This window comes from Artemia sp. Qi Xiang Cuo, chromosome 21 (assembly GCF_049724085.1).
Source record: "Artemia sp. Qi Xiang Cuo chromosome 21, ASM4972408v1, whole genome shotgun sequence".
NCBI lineage: Eukaryota > Metazoa > Arthropoda > Branchiopoda > Anostraca > Artemiidae > Artemia > Artemia sp. Qi Xiang Cuo.
In genome coordinates, this window is record NC_142814.1 from 39,608,212 (window position 1) to 39,622,421 (window position 14,210).

Sequence of the window (14,210 nt, forward strand, 5' to 3'; positions counted from 1 at the left end):
GCCAAATAGAAAGATTTTTGACAATGAATGATCCAGAAAAAAATACTTAACAATCTTGGTCTCTCTTATACCCCACTGCAAAAATGTGCTGCTAAGAAAAAAAAACCTTCTTCGAAAAATTAATTTGTATACTGAAAAAGGATATGTTTTGAGAGCCCCTTCTCCAATGTACTGGCAGGACGCCCTCCTCGCCCCAAAAGGAACAGAAATTCATTAAGAAATGTGGAAGAATAGGAAATCAGAAACAGTCCCATGCAAACCGTAGTAAAAACAAAGTTCATGCTAGCAATTTCCACCTCCTTGCATTATTTTGATACCCCTCTCCTCCACTCAGTATTTGACGCACAACTGCTTACTATGTTTCTGCTGTTTTCACGAGCTTTCCTTTTTTAGATTCGGTTAAATTAAGATCAGTTCAAAATGTTCTTTTTTTAGTTCGAGCTATCAGCTGCTATGATTGTACGTCTAAGAATGGAAGCGACATAAATTGCGAAGATCCCGTGAACCCAGCCTTAATAGTTTATAAAAACCCTTGCAATGCTGGCAAAGAGGGCCACATTGGAGAGTTCCCTGCAAATTTTTGTATCAAGATCATTGGCAGAGAATGTAAGTATTCTTAATGTCTTTTGCCCATTATGGCATTCACCATAGAGGGCCAGAGAGATCAAAATTTTTACTAAAACACTCTTTGATCTTTGATTTGTTAAAAATATATAACAGACAATCCAATCAGGCTTCAGAAGGAAGAGTCTTTTAATCCTGTACACATACTAAAATGAATGAATTTGACTTCCCTTTCTGATAAACGTTTCATAGATAAAATCATTGGCTATAAAATATACGTCCCAGAACTGAGGCTAAATAGAGCGTAAATTTTTTAGTGGAAATATATAGAAAACTGATTAGTCTGGGCTTTTATATTCACTAGTGGATTAACCCAGTCTTCATCACAGCTTTCCCAGGAAAAAGTGGCCGAGCGAAAACATCTTTCCCTTTAATGGATTTTACTTTTCCTGAAAAAAACTTCTTAAAATGTGCCTAAAATTCTTTTTAGATCTTAAAAAGTATCAAACGAGATTGAAGTTTTCAGAAAAAGTCAAAAGCACGGGCAATTTCGCCTGAATTAGTCACAATGGAGACAGACTTTAAGGGCTGGTGGACAGGCGTAGCGTTTCCAAATGAAAACAGTCGGATTTCATCAACATGAGCGTATTTTAGCCCAGCGTTTTAATAGTGCCCAGCGTAATTTAGCCCAGCGTTTATTTTAGCCCAGCGTTCAAAATAGTGTTTTTTTTCTAGATTAACGCTCATTTTGACCATTTCTTAGGATGACTTAAGTTTCAGAGATAATTTCAGTAGGCATATATGGAGCATTTCCAGTGACAAGTTTGTGGAACCGTAAAAGCACTTACTGGTTGACTTAAACTACAAATGTTCAGCAGAAGTAACACCCAGAACATCTGTAATTCAATTTTACTGCTATGTAATTAATTAAATTAATGTAATTAATTAAAATATGACTGCTATTTTATAAAGACTAGTATAAGCCTTGTTTTTTTTCGATAAAATTCAATGGGATTGACATCCAATATTAATTAGCATTTTCCAAGTATTTTCTAGTCCGATTTCAGAACGATTTACTGTCTGATTCTTCTAAAACCCACAGCAAAATTAAAAATTTGAAGAAACACCTTTCGTACTTAAAGTTTTTAATGCTTAATTCCGTTGACTTCTACGCAGCATTATGGACAGTGTCTCTGACACAACATAACCATCCGAAATTTTGCCAAAACAAACAAGGTTTTCAGCCAACCGCTAACTATTTTATTGGAATATTCTACCCCTCCCCCCTGACTACGATGTATAATATACATTATTGATATAGATTGATTTAAAGATATTGAAAAAATAGGTAAAAGCAAAAAAGAAAGAAAAAAAGGAAAAATAATCACTGTCTCTCCAAAATATCGCACTAAAAATCAACTCTGACTTTGCTAATGGTATTATCTCATTTTATCTTTGTTCTCTGAGGTTTTCACGGTACGATTTCTTCGTAATGCAGAGAAATTGGAGGACAACAGAATAGTTTAAGCAATCCTCCTTCTATTTTCACGGGCAACTTTATCTGTTTTCTTCGGATATCTCTGATAAAAAGTCCCATCTCAAGTTCATAAATTCTTCATTTTGATTGGTTTTATCTGTGGTCCCATATATAATTTGTTGATAACTAAATTAAAGGTTTCTGTTTTTTAAAGGTGTTTAACATGTTCTGAAATGATTAAAATTACTTTTCATACTCGCTTTAATAATTATAAAATGGTTTTCAATATGCAGGACTGCGCTGGGTGATTCTTCAGTCAACTGTCTGACTTTGTTGGTTGGTTGGTGGTGCCATTTTCGCTGTGGTTTTTCTGCATGGCTTAACTAGTTATACGGCTTACAGTTCAGGATCGAGTAAACTCTCCCTCCTCAAACCTGTGTGTCAACTCCCCCCTGTAAGATGTAATTCATTCCTTTGTCTTTTTTACATCCAAACTCAAGTGTTCAACAGGTCAGGTTTACTTTTCATGCGTGGGAGTCGGGCAATGGGCAAACACATGATTGGGAATATACTAGTTGAAAAGTCTTTTGGAAAACTTAGATATAGGAGAATGAAACTTTTATGAGTTCAAATTCTTTATTATGCTCCAAGGTGTTTTAAATCTCCTATCTGTGCTTTTCCCTATTTACAAGGCTTAGACAGAATTGTATGCAGGATATGTCTATCTTAGGGAGGAAAGTCAGAAACTGAGCTAGGATTATTAGCGAAAATGCTACAAGAATCAAACAGTTCGTGGTAACGAATTGTAAGTAAGGAAAGATCCGGCTCAATATTAACTAAAACTCTAAAAAACGGAATTTTGAAACCAATCAGATCAAAAGAATCAGCTTTTTATGCTGATCATCAAGTTTAGTCTTACCCATCAAAATTTACGCGCCTGAGAAAATTTGGCTAATTTTCGAAAAAAGGAGAAACAACCTCTAAAAGTCATAGAACTTTAATGAAAATTACACCATCAGATTCAGCATATCAGAGAACCCTACCATAGCCAATTCATTTGACTCTGTCTCACAACCTTATTTTTTAAAACAATAAAAACTTTAGCATAAAGAGCGAGGCGTTGAGGAGGGGACAGCCCCTTACAGATACGGAATAATTTCTGTTCATTTTAAGTTTTAATGTCGCTCCTTACTTTAAGTTAAAAAAACTAGTTTTTTTTATTTAATAAAAGATAAAGTTCCTCCAGAGCTATTACTGGATCATAGGGTATCGGATCGAAGTTTGAGTAGCAGTTTTTTTTAAGTTGAAAATAGTAAGCCTGTCGCCCAAAACTTCAACCGCATGGATTAATCCCCGCGGCCCCAATATTGCCAAGCAGAACATCAACCCACTGTGCTATCACAAGGTGAAAAGGCTTTAAGCTGGGTAGAAAAGAGGAGACGTTTTTACAAAAATTACTTGAGTGCCAAATCATATGAGAAAAAAATAAAGTAAAGGAAGCAGATAAGTCATTAAAGTATGAATTAAGTATCAAATTACATTTTAGTATATAATTAGAATCAAATTACATTTAGTATCAATTACATTAAAGTATCAAATTAAGTATATTTGAAATCAAGGCCATTGATAAAATTGCCAAGAATCTCGAAGATGCAGCCGAACTGCATGATAGTATTTAAATGCCAATTCATGAAAGTGCTGAATTGGTATGTTCTTTGAATGGCATACAAAATAATTAGATAAAACTAAATTAAAATGATTAATGTCTGAACGAGAACGAAGCGGCTGCGACTAAGAGAAGATTGATCACGTGGATAACTTTCCTTACCTGGGTAGTATTATTGGTAAAGATGGTCGATGCAGCAGAGACGTAAAATGTAGACTAGCCAAGAGCCAGGATGTCTTTTTGCGGTCGAAAAAAGTTTGGGAGAATAGGAAGACAAGTATACAAACCAAGACTAGAATATCGGAAGCTACAGTAATTCCATGGTTAATTATGGTTCTAAAATCTAGACGCTTTGGAAGACCGAGGAGGATTTGTTAGGTATTTTCCAGAGGAATTGTATATGGATAGTTTCGGATACCCGTTTGACAGACATACAGCTACCCATTTGATACAGATACCCGTTTGATATTAAACATGCAGCTGCTACAAAAACTGTGTTTCTAACCTACTTAGTAGGACTACAATGAAGAAAGGATTAAGTGGCTAGGACATGCTTTGCCGATAAAGGATGAGAGATTGTCAAAGATCGGTCTTTTCACAAAAGCACATATTCTGCGAATGGAATGGGAGAGGCCATAAGAAAGGATTTGAAGAAAGTTGGAACTTCTTGGAAGGGTAAAGATTCAGGCTTTGAATAGATTGGGGTAGAGGAGCAGCGTGTACAACTATGCTGGCCTAAGGCGGTTTTTGCTGCTGTAAGTTTAAAAAAAATGTGAGTTTAAGCTTCAACAAAATAGATTTTTCCTTAATTTTGGTTTCTGTCTCCATTTCTTTCACTCTGGATATTGATAACTCAATCCCAACAATTTGAGTAAAATCTCCAAGGCATGCTTGGATTTTTTTAGAATTTAAAGTAATTTTTTAAAAATTCATTGAAGTTTTATAAATCACGATTTAATAAATTCATAGGGCTCAAAATAATTTGATTGGCCTTGTGTGTGATGTGGATATATTTCTAAAAGATCAAATTAAAAAAAAAACTTTCTCAAAGTTCATCATTGATAGGTGTACTTTCAAAGGGAGTGAGTGGAGTTGAGTGGAGTGAGTGGAGTGGAGTTGGATATGTCAAAAATCATTCGTAGGACACAGTTTAGGCTCTAGAAACATTCCTGACTGTTTTATCCACTCAACTCAACTACTTTCCAAGATAAATGCTTCATGTAGGATTCTACGGAAAAATTCTCGTTTATAAGTCTTATTATACATATTTTCCAAAGTCTCTTAGGGAAAAATTAGTATGATGACAAAAATCAGTATGATGACATTCTGGATGACAATTGCACACAAATTGGGGAAACTAACCTTTGGTACTATTATACTCCCTTTTAAAGAGGATTTTACCTACATATATCCCCCTCCCTTCAACACAGGTGCCAGCAGGCCTTTAAGTTCAACTGACCTAGATTACATTTTTAGTTGTTTCTAGGACGATGAGCTCGAATAAGGATAAATCCTTTTATTAGACAGTCAAACTGTTGAATTGAAGTTATCAAGTATTTTGCAGTAGGTTGCATCACGACATGGCTAATTGCAGAAAGAGAAAAGCCAAGACAGATAGTCCAAGTAATTGAGAGGCAAATGTTTAAATGGCTGGGGCATGGGTAAATGGCAAGAGTAAGCATGACTCTCTCATTGGACACGTACTTGTTTGTTAGTTTTTGGAAAGGCATGCCTGCCTATAGTCTCAGGCATGTAGACCAAGAATTTTAAAATTAACATAAGACCGTTAGATTGCCTGTAATGAGAGGCAAACAAGGCACGCCCATCTATGGTCTTAAGAAGGTTGACCAAGAATTTAAAATTGACATAGGACCATTAATTTGCTTGAATAAACAGGCAAACCATTGTTTAAAGCCATCTTTCTCTTTCAAATAGTACCTATTTGTTAAGCTAAGCCCCACATTCTGAGAAAATTTCAATTTTTCACAAATTTTTCAAATTTTTGGGTCAGGTTATCGGAGACTTTGGGCGGACGGCAAAGACTATGTCAATATAAAACGAACAGAAATTAATTAAAAAACTTTTTCCACAAAATAAGTTTTTCAAAGAAAAGTAAAGAACTCCATTAAACAAAAAATGAGCAAAACTAAAATCAAATAATCTACCAAGCGTGAAACTACCACAAATCAGCATTGATAAATAAATGAAACCCAAAACGAACAGAAATCACAATAATTAACCGAGTCAAACTCAAAACGAGCAGAAATTAACATAAGTTGGGCACAAAACCCCTATGCCTTCCCAAGGCCAGAACAAAATTTGAACTTCACTGAAAAAAAATACAACTGAATGTGCATTGTCAGTTTAATATACATATATTGATATTTAGTAATCAAAATGTTAATATTATTTGATTTATTAAAATTATAAATGTAAAAACATTTATATTTTTGAGGACCTATTGAAAATAGAGAACCGATTTTCTATATTTTGAAAATTTTACTAGGCCTATTAAAATTCTAGTCATTGAAATTCTACTGATTATAGTAAATGAGTAGGGTCATAGAAGAATTATCAAACGTCATACGTTGGGATAACGTGTTGGAGAGAGCTATGTTTCCTGATTAAGGGTTGGCAAGTTCGATCCCACTTGTCTCAAGGAATTTCCAAGTTGATTTAGGTAGAATTAATTTTTTTTGTTTTATGTCCTAATGTCATTCTTTACTTTCATTTGAATAAACTTCTTTTTTATTCTTGTTTGTTTTTAATACCATATTACAGTTTAGCCTAAACGTGAGGAGAGCTACCATCCACTCAACCACGGCTCTTTTAACTGACGTTTAACTTTTACAGAATATTTATATAGTGCAGTTTTCTTGTAGTAGATATTTCGGTTGCATGGCTCTGATACTATTTTTAAACTTTTCTTCCATTTTGCTTCATATGCGTAACAATGACCTTTCTATCAATCTAATCTTACCTGCAAGTTCCTCTCCGTAGAGGAAATGGAACCGAATTTTTCGTATCCTCAAACACATCAGAGTGTATATATATATATATATATATATATATATATATATATATATATATATATATATATATATATATATATATATATATATATATATATATATATATATATATATATATATATATATATATATATATATATATATATATATATATATATAATAGATATATATAGATATATATATATATATATATATATATATATATATATATATATATATATATATATATATATATATATATATATATATATATATAAACAAAAACAAGAAAAAAACGAGGGAATTCTTTTCGTAAGACAGTGAAGATAATATTAACCGTCTTACGAATGATATGGAGATATAAACTATTTTCACTGTCTTACGAAAAGAGTTCCCTATCGTTCTTCTTGATTTTGTTGTTTGTGATGGAAAGGCATTGTGGCCTTCGTCGCTATTTTATATATATATATATATATATATATATATATATATATATATATATATATATATATATATATATATATATATATACATATATAGATTTTAGTTCTACTGATGACGGTCACTGTATATGTGACCGAAATATCTGGTATTTTTGGTGAATTTTCTATACACTGTCTATTAAAAAGGATTTTATCCCTATTTTAAACTTTTAATTTATCGATATATATATATATATATATATATATATATATATATATATATATATATATATATATATATATATATATATATATATATATATATATATATATATATATTGACCTTGCAGTCAGTTGAACCTTTGCAATAGTTAGCGTCAATAAGGATTGAAACTTACAAATTATCATATACAGCCTAATTAATGCTATGTATCTTGTCCTAACTTTTCAGCATGATATTACTGCAGCTACTCTTTTTTGTACAATAATTGTGAAACAACGTCATTGAGATGCATTTTTTTGTATAATCGCTACGTAGCTGTATGGATACAAATTTTATTACCTTCAAATCTATCAGAAGAAAGTGATCTCACGTGCACCATTTCCCCAAACACATCAAATCAAAATTTTGAGATAGCCATTTTGTTCAACGTATTTGAAAGGTCAAAATTTTGAGATAACCATTTTGTTCAACGTATTTGAAAGGTCAATTATATCTTTGAGGATAAACCCCCCCAGCCCGCAGGGCAAGGGTGGTAAGTTATGCCCGGGGGCATATAAGGTTTTTATAGAAAGCATGGTCATATAAACTTCAAAGGGGGCTCATTGGATTGGTAGTCAGACACTTTGGTGCTCTTTTTAAGAGTCAAAGTGATCGTAGGGTGGCTATCCCCCCCTCCCACACACATACACGTTGTTTTGTCCCGTAATGCATCTAATAGAAATTTTGAGATAGCCATTCTAATCAAAATAGTCTAAATATAATATAACAAGGCTTTTGGGATTGAAACAAACTCCAGAGATTAGGAGCCAGGGTTGTAAGTTATACCCAGGGGGTATTTAAGGTTTTATGGAAGGGAGGGTTGTTAAACTTTAGAAGTGGCTCTGTCTTTTTCCCTGAAAAAGACTATGTCAGTATAAAACGAGCAGAAATTAATTAAAAAAAACTTTTCGCACAAAATAAGTTTTTCAAAGAAAAGTGGAGAACTCCACTAAACCAAAAATGAACAAAAATAGAATCAAATAATCTACCAAGCATACAACTACCACAAATCAGTATCAATCATAAATCAGTACAAACATAAATCAAAACATAACAGAGTCAAACTCAAAACAAGCAAAAATTAATGAGTAGGGTTCTAAACCTCTATGCTTTCTATTAGTCAGAATATAATTTTTGCTTTACTGAAAAAAATTCTTTTAAATGCTTTAATTTTTATTTCTTAAAGAAATCAAAAATTAACTGAGATTTTAAGGGAAAAAATATCAGCATATGTATATTAAACTGACAATACACATTTTGTCACTAAATTCCTTTGAATTTTTTTCAGTAAAGTACACATTATATTCTGGCTTTTACAAAGCATAGGGGTTTAGAACCCTACTCATATTAATTTCTGCTCTTTTTGAGTTTGACTCTGTTGTTTATTTTGATTTCTGTTTGTTTTGGGTTTCATTTGTTAATTGAAACTGATTTGTGGTAGTTGTATGCTTGGTAGATTATTTTATTCTATTTTTGTTCATTTTTGGTTTAATGGATTTCTTTAGCTTTCTTTGAAAAACTTATTTTGTGGAAAAAGCTTTTTCAATTAATGTCAAAGAAAAAATGGTAATATTATTACCCTGTTAAAAAAAACCTATTATTTTTTTTCAGAAATTCAAGCGAAATCTTTTGGACTATGAAGCCCGATAAGTCAAAATGAGATAATTTTGTTTGGAAAACATCCGCATTTCAAACAAAACAAAAATAAGACAGACAAAAAACATCTGCTAATATTGGTCAGGAACTGATAGACTAATGTCGACAGATTGTCTAGATTACAAAAACTGTAGCTTAGGTTCTGATAAGCATTTACCAGATTGCTTTTTGTCGATGTTCTTTTTATCCTAGAGATATAGATTGACTCTAATATTGAATCTAGATCAAATCTACGTCACTTGCAACTTAATACAGGGGACATCTACTTTTTACCATTAAGTAAAAAAGTATTGCCATTTTTTTCACGGCACTATCAGAGCACCGTGGAATTAATTTAAGATTTACATGGTATATAGCGCGATCAGTCTTTCAAATAGAAAGAATTTTGAAAAGGGGTATATACTTTAGCACCATCTAGATATATATGTACATTTTTAGCAGTTTTTGTTGCGAGTCCCGTTTAGCGCTTCGCAGCTAAATATGTTGCGCAACTAATCGTGTCATAGGGGCGTTTGTTCCATCAAGCATGGTTTACTCCCCTCCACATCTTTTGGCGCCACTTATGATACACTTTGTGCCACATATGACACACTTCCATCATAGAAACCTGCATCACACGGTTTGCAAGCTTTTCGAAGGTGGATAGCTCTTAGAAAATAATTTGAACGAGTTCCTGGTATTGGAACTCGTTCCAATACCAGGTATTCCCCTGGTATTGTTTCTCTGGTATTGTCCGTAGTCGCTACATTTTTGGAGTAGAATTTTACACTCTGAGAAAAAATATCTTTGAATTAACCTCATGTTTCACGATAGAAAGATGGATTTTTAAAGATAGTCCAAAGTTTGTTATTGATGGCATGAATTGATGTTGCAAGGGGTTTAACGAGTGATAAAATATAAACTTATCAAATATAAACTTATCAATATAACTTATCCAAAGGTACAAATATAAACTTATCCAAAGGGTGGTGTTTAAATTCAAATATTGTCAACTTGGGCTTTTCGTTTATTAATGATATTAATTAAAAAAATTCTTTTCAAAACAGAAGACTTTAATTTCTATTCATTTTCGGTTTAATTTATACATTGACAGTAACGTTTGGTCGTTTGTAGTTTGAACTATTATATGACTTCATTTCTACCTGGCATTGGTTCTAATTTGGCTCTTTACTTTTCAAATATTCTCTGAGGCCAACCTGACTCTTATACATGATAATGGTAATAAGCTTACCTAAGCTATGGATGTCAGGTATTGTGTTATCTTGGAACGATAATTTCGACAGGACCTGTGCCTGTCATCATCAGGTTCAAATTCAAGACTCTTGCCAGAATATAAAATCAATAAATAAAATAAAACTAACATCACTGAAAAATACTAATAATAATTTAAACCTGGAATTATTATTGTAATATGACCCAAATTTTGGCAGAGGCATTGATGGCTGCCATCCTTGAAGATCTGAAAAAGTTTGGTTCTATAGAAGAAGGGTGGAGTTTTTTGCGAGTTCTTAGCCTATGGGTAATGGGTTCCCAAATTTCACTGAGGCAAAACTCTCCATTGTCTTTATTAAGGGCTGGTTTGTTTTTAGCAATTTCCAGAGCTTCTCTGATTTTCTGCTTTAAGAGTTGTGGAATAATAGCAATAAGTTGAGCCTGGTGAAAATCATTGGAGTGAGAAGGGTTTTCAAAAATATGATGAGCCAGTGCAGAAAAAGTATCTTTCTCCTTAAGTTTTGTCTTTTTAAGGCAGGCATCAATGGAATCAGCATGTTCTTTTAATCGGTGATGTAGAGATCTCATGGTACGACCTATATAGGTATCACCACAACTGCAAGGAATCTCATATACTCCTGGTGGATCTGAAGTGATCTTATCTTTGCCTTTGTTTAAGAAGGAGAAGACGGTCATTCCAGAAGGAAAAAACACCTTAAAACCTAGCTTAGTGAGTTTGGAGCTTAAAATGTCAGTAATCCCCTTAATATAATGTAATAACAAAAAGGGTTTATCTTCTTCAGTGTTAGGGGAGCTCTTGGTTTTTCTGCTACTCTTTCTCCTGGAGATAACCTTATCAATGACTTATTGGGGGTAGCCATTGCCTATAAGAACATCTTTTATATGATCAAGTTCAGCCTTCAGCTCCAAATCAGAGAAACATATTATAAACGCTCTATCAACCAGCGAATATACTACAGAATTTTTAACTATTGGGTGGTTATAAGAGTCATATCTCAGATATCTATCACTATGAGTTGGCTTTCTATATACATTCAAGTCAAACCTAGTTTCCCGTTTGGTAATGAGAACATCTTAGAAGGGTAAACTGTGGTTATTTTCAAGTTCAATGGTGAACTTTATATCTGGATCCTGCTGGTTAAAAGTATTGAGAAAGGATCTTAATTTGTCTTCTGTCCCATTCCAAACTATTAAGCAATCATCTACATATCTCATGTAGAGTTGGAGATCCTTGAAGTCCTGCTTGAAGATATTATTTTCGATATATTTTAGAAACACCTCACTAAGAACTGGTGCCAAGGCTGATCCCATTGGTATGCTCCACTTCTGTTTGTAGGTTTGATGCCTGAAAGTGAAGTAAGCATTGTTCAGACATAAAGACGTGAGAATAATGATGTCTGTCGTGTCTAAGCTGGTCAGTTCTTTCCAGGAATCATCATTTTCCAAAGCTGATTGTAAAGCTGTTATAAGTCGGGGCAAGGGTATGCTAGTAAACAGAGATACAACATCGAAACTGCACATTGTGGTATTCTCCAAGATGTTGGTGCTTTTTAGCCTTTCAACTGCTTCTTTGGTATTTCTTATTGTGTGTTGGCTGCTAAGAGTTATGGATCTTAAAATACCAGCCAAATACCTTTCCAACTTTGTGTAGCTGAACCTATTGTTGACACAATAGGTCTAAGGGGAATATTTGGTTTGTGAAATTTGGGTGCACCATAAAATCTAGGAATGACCGGTCTGACAGGAATAAGTTTCCGATAAAGTTGATCATTAATCCTATTTGTGAGACTAAGATTATCCAAAGCTTTTTTGACATTATCATAAGCAACCTTTACAGCATTGACATTAACTTTTTCATATACTTTGTTGTTATTCAGGAGGTTTAATGATTTGCTGACGTACTCGGTCTCATTGAGGATTACTATTGTATTACCTTTATCAGCTTTGGTAATTATGATGTTGGTATCTTTCTTGAGATCTGTGAGGATCTTCATTTCATCTCTTCTTAGATTCTCCTCAATATGTTTCTTTTTGGACAAAGCTTTTCTGAGGGTATTAGAAACCAAGCTTCTAATATCTTGTGGATCAACATTGATTGTTTTCTTGTTTAGAATTAAAGCTGACTATATTGGAGATGATTTCTTCTGCTGGTATATTTTTGGGGGGGATAGAGAATTTCCATCCTTTTGAAAGAATGTCTAATTTCTTTTGGTCAAATGTTTTTTGACTTAAATTGATGACTGCTGGACCTGGTGACACTCTAGGATTATGTGTAACCCTAGTAGCAAACTTCTCAAATTTAAGTTTTTCTAGCTTGTCTACATGCACTTTCCTGGTTATTGAAAAAACAAACTTCAAATCTTTGTCATGGATCTTGCCAACCTTACTGAAATCTTCTGGGGTAAGAGTATTACTCATTTGCTGTCTAATTGTATTGATCTGTTGAAAAACCATGTTTCTCCTCTGTTGAAGGTCTTTTAGTTCATGATTAATAAGGATTAGGCCAGCTTTGTGTTGAGCAGATTTATCGTTCTTGCTAGATATTTTCACTCTGGGTCTCTTAGAGTGTGGAATTAAATCTTGTTTCTTACATTGTTGTAAGAATTTTTGGTGATTAATGATTCTAGCTTTCTTCCTAAATAGGAGAGATAGATCTTTGACTTGCTTGGCCACATACCCTCCATAGGTCTTACTAGTATATTCTCTGAGGCCAACCTGACTCTTATACCTGATAATGGTAATAAGCTTACCTAAGCTATGGATGTCAGGTATTGTGTTATCTTGGAACGATAATTTTGACAGGACCTGTGCCTGTCATCATCATGTTCAAATTCAAGACTCTTGCCAGAATATAAAATCACTAAATAAAATAAAACTAAAATCACTGAACAATACTAATAATAAGTCGAACCTGGAATTATTGTTGTAATATGACCCGGATTTTGGTAGAGGCATTGATGGCCGCTATCCTTGTAGATCTGAAAAAGGTTGGTTCTATAGAAGCAGGGTGGAGTTTTTGCGAGTTCTTAGCCTATGGGTAATGGGTTCCCAAATTTCACTGATGCGGAACTCTCCATTGTCTTTATTAATGGCTGGTTTGTTTTCAGCAATTTCCAGAGCTTCTCTGATTTTCTGCTTTAAGAGTTGTGGAACAATAGCAATAAGTTGAGCCTGGTCAAAATCATTGGAGTGAGAAGGGTTTTCAAAAATATGATGGACCAGTGCAGAAAAAGTATCTTCCTCCTTAAGCTTTGTCTTTTTATGGCAGCCATCAATGGAATCAGCATGTTCTTTTAATTGGTGATGTAGACATCTCATGGTATGACCTATATAGGTATCACCACAACTGCAAGGAATCTCATATACTCCTGGTGGATCTGAAGTGATCTTATCTTTGCCTTTGTTTAAGAAGGAGGAGACGGTCATTCCAGAAGGAAAAAACACCTTAAAGCCTAGCTTAGTGAGTTTGGAGCTTAAAATGTCAGTAATCCCCTTAATATAAGGTAAAGACAAAAAGGGTTTATCTTCTTCAGTCTTAGGGGAGCTCTTGGTTTTTGTGCTAATCTTTCTCCTGGAGATAACCTTATCAATGACTTGTTGGGGTGTAGCCATTGCCTATAAGAACATATTTTATGTGATCATGCTCAGCATTCAGCTCCAAATCAGAGAAACATATTATAAACGTTCTATTAACCAGCGAATATACTACATAATTTTTAACTATTGGGTGGTTATAAGAGTCATATCTCAGATATCTATCACTATGAGTCGGCTTTCTATATACACTCAAGTCAAACCTAGTTTCCCGTTTGGTAATGAGAATATCTAAGAAGGGTAAACTGTGGTTATTTTCAAGTTCACTGGTGAACTTTATATCTTGATCCTGCTGGTTAAAAGTATTGAGAAAGGATCTTAATTT

The 14,210-nt window shown here is 33.6% G+C and overlaps 1 protein-coding gene across 1 annotated transcript in view; it reads left to right on the plus strand.

Moving 5' to 3' along the window:
- LOC148939540 (U-scoloptoxin(05)-Sm1a-like) overlaps positions 1-14,210 on the plus strand; it is a 53,472-nt gene that overhangs the window by 26,712 nt on the left and 12,550 nt on the right. Inside the window, exon 2 of the mRNA XM_089107001.1 lies at positions 436-606. Within this exon, the coding sequence (XP_088963127.1) occupies positions 436-606 (171 nt within the window). The remainder of the gene's footprint in view (positions 1-435; positions 607-14,210) is intronic.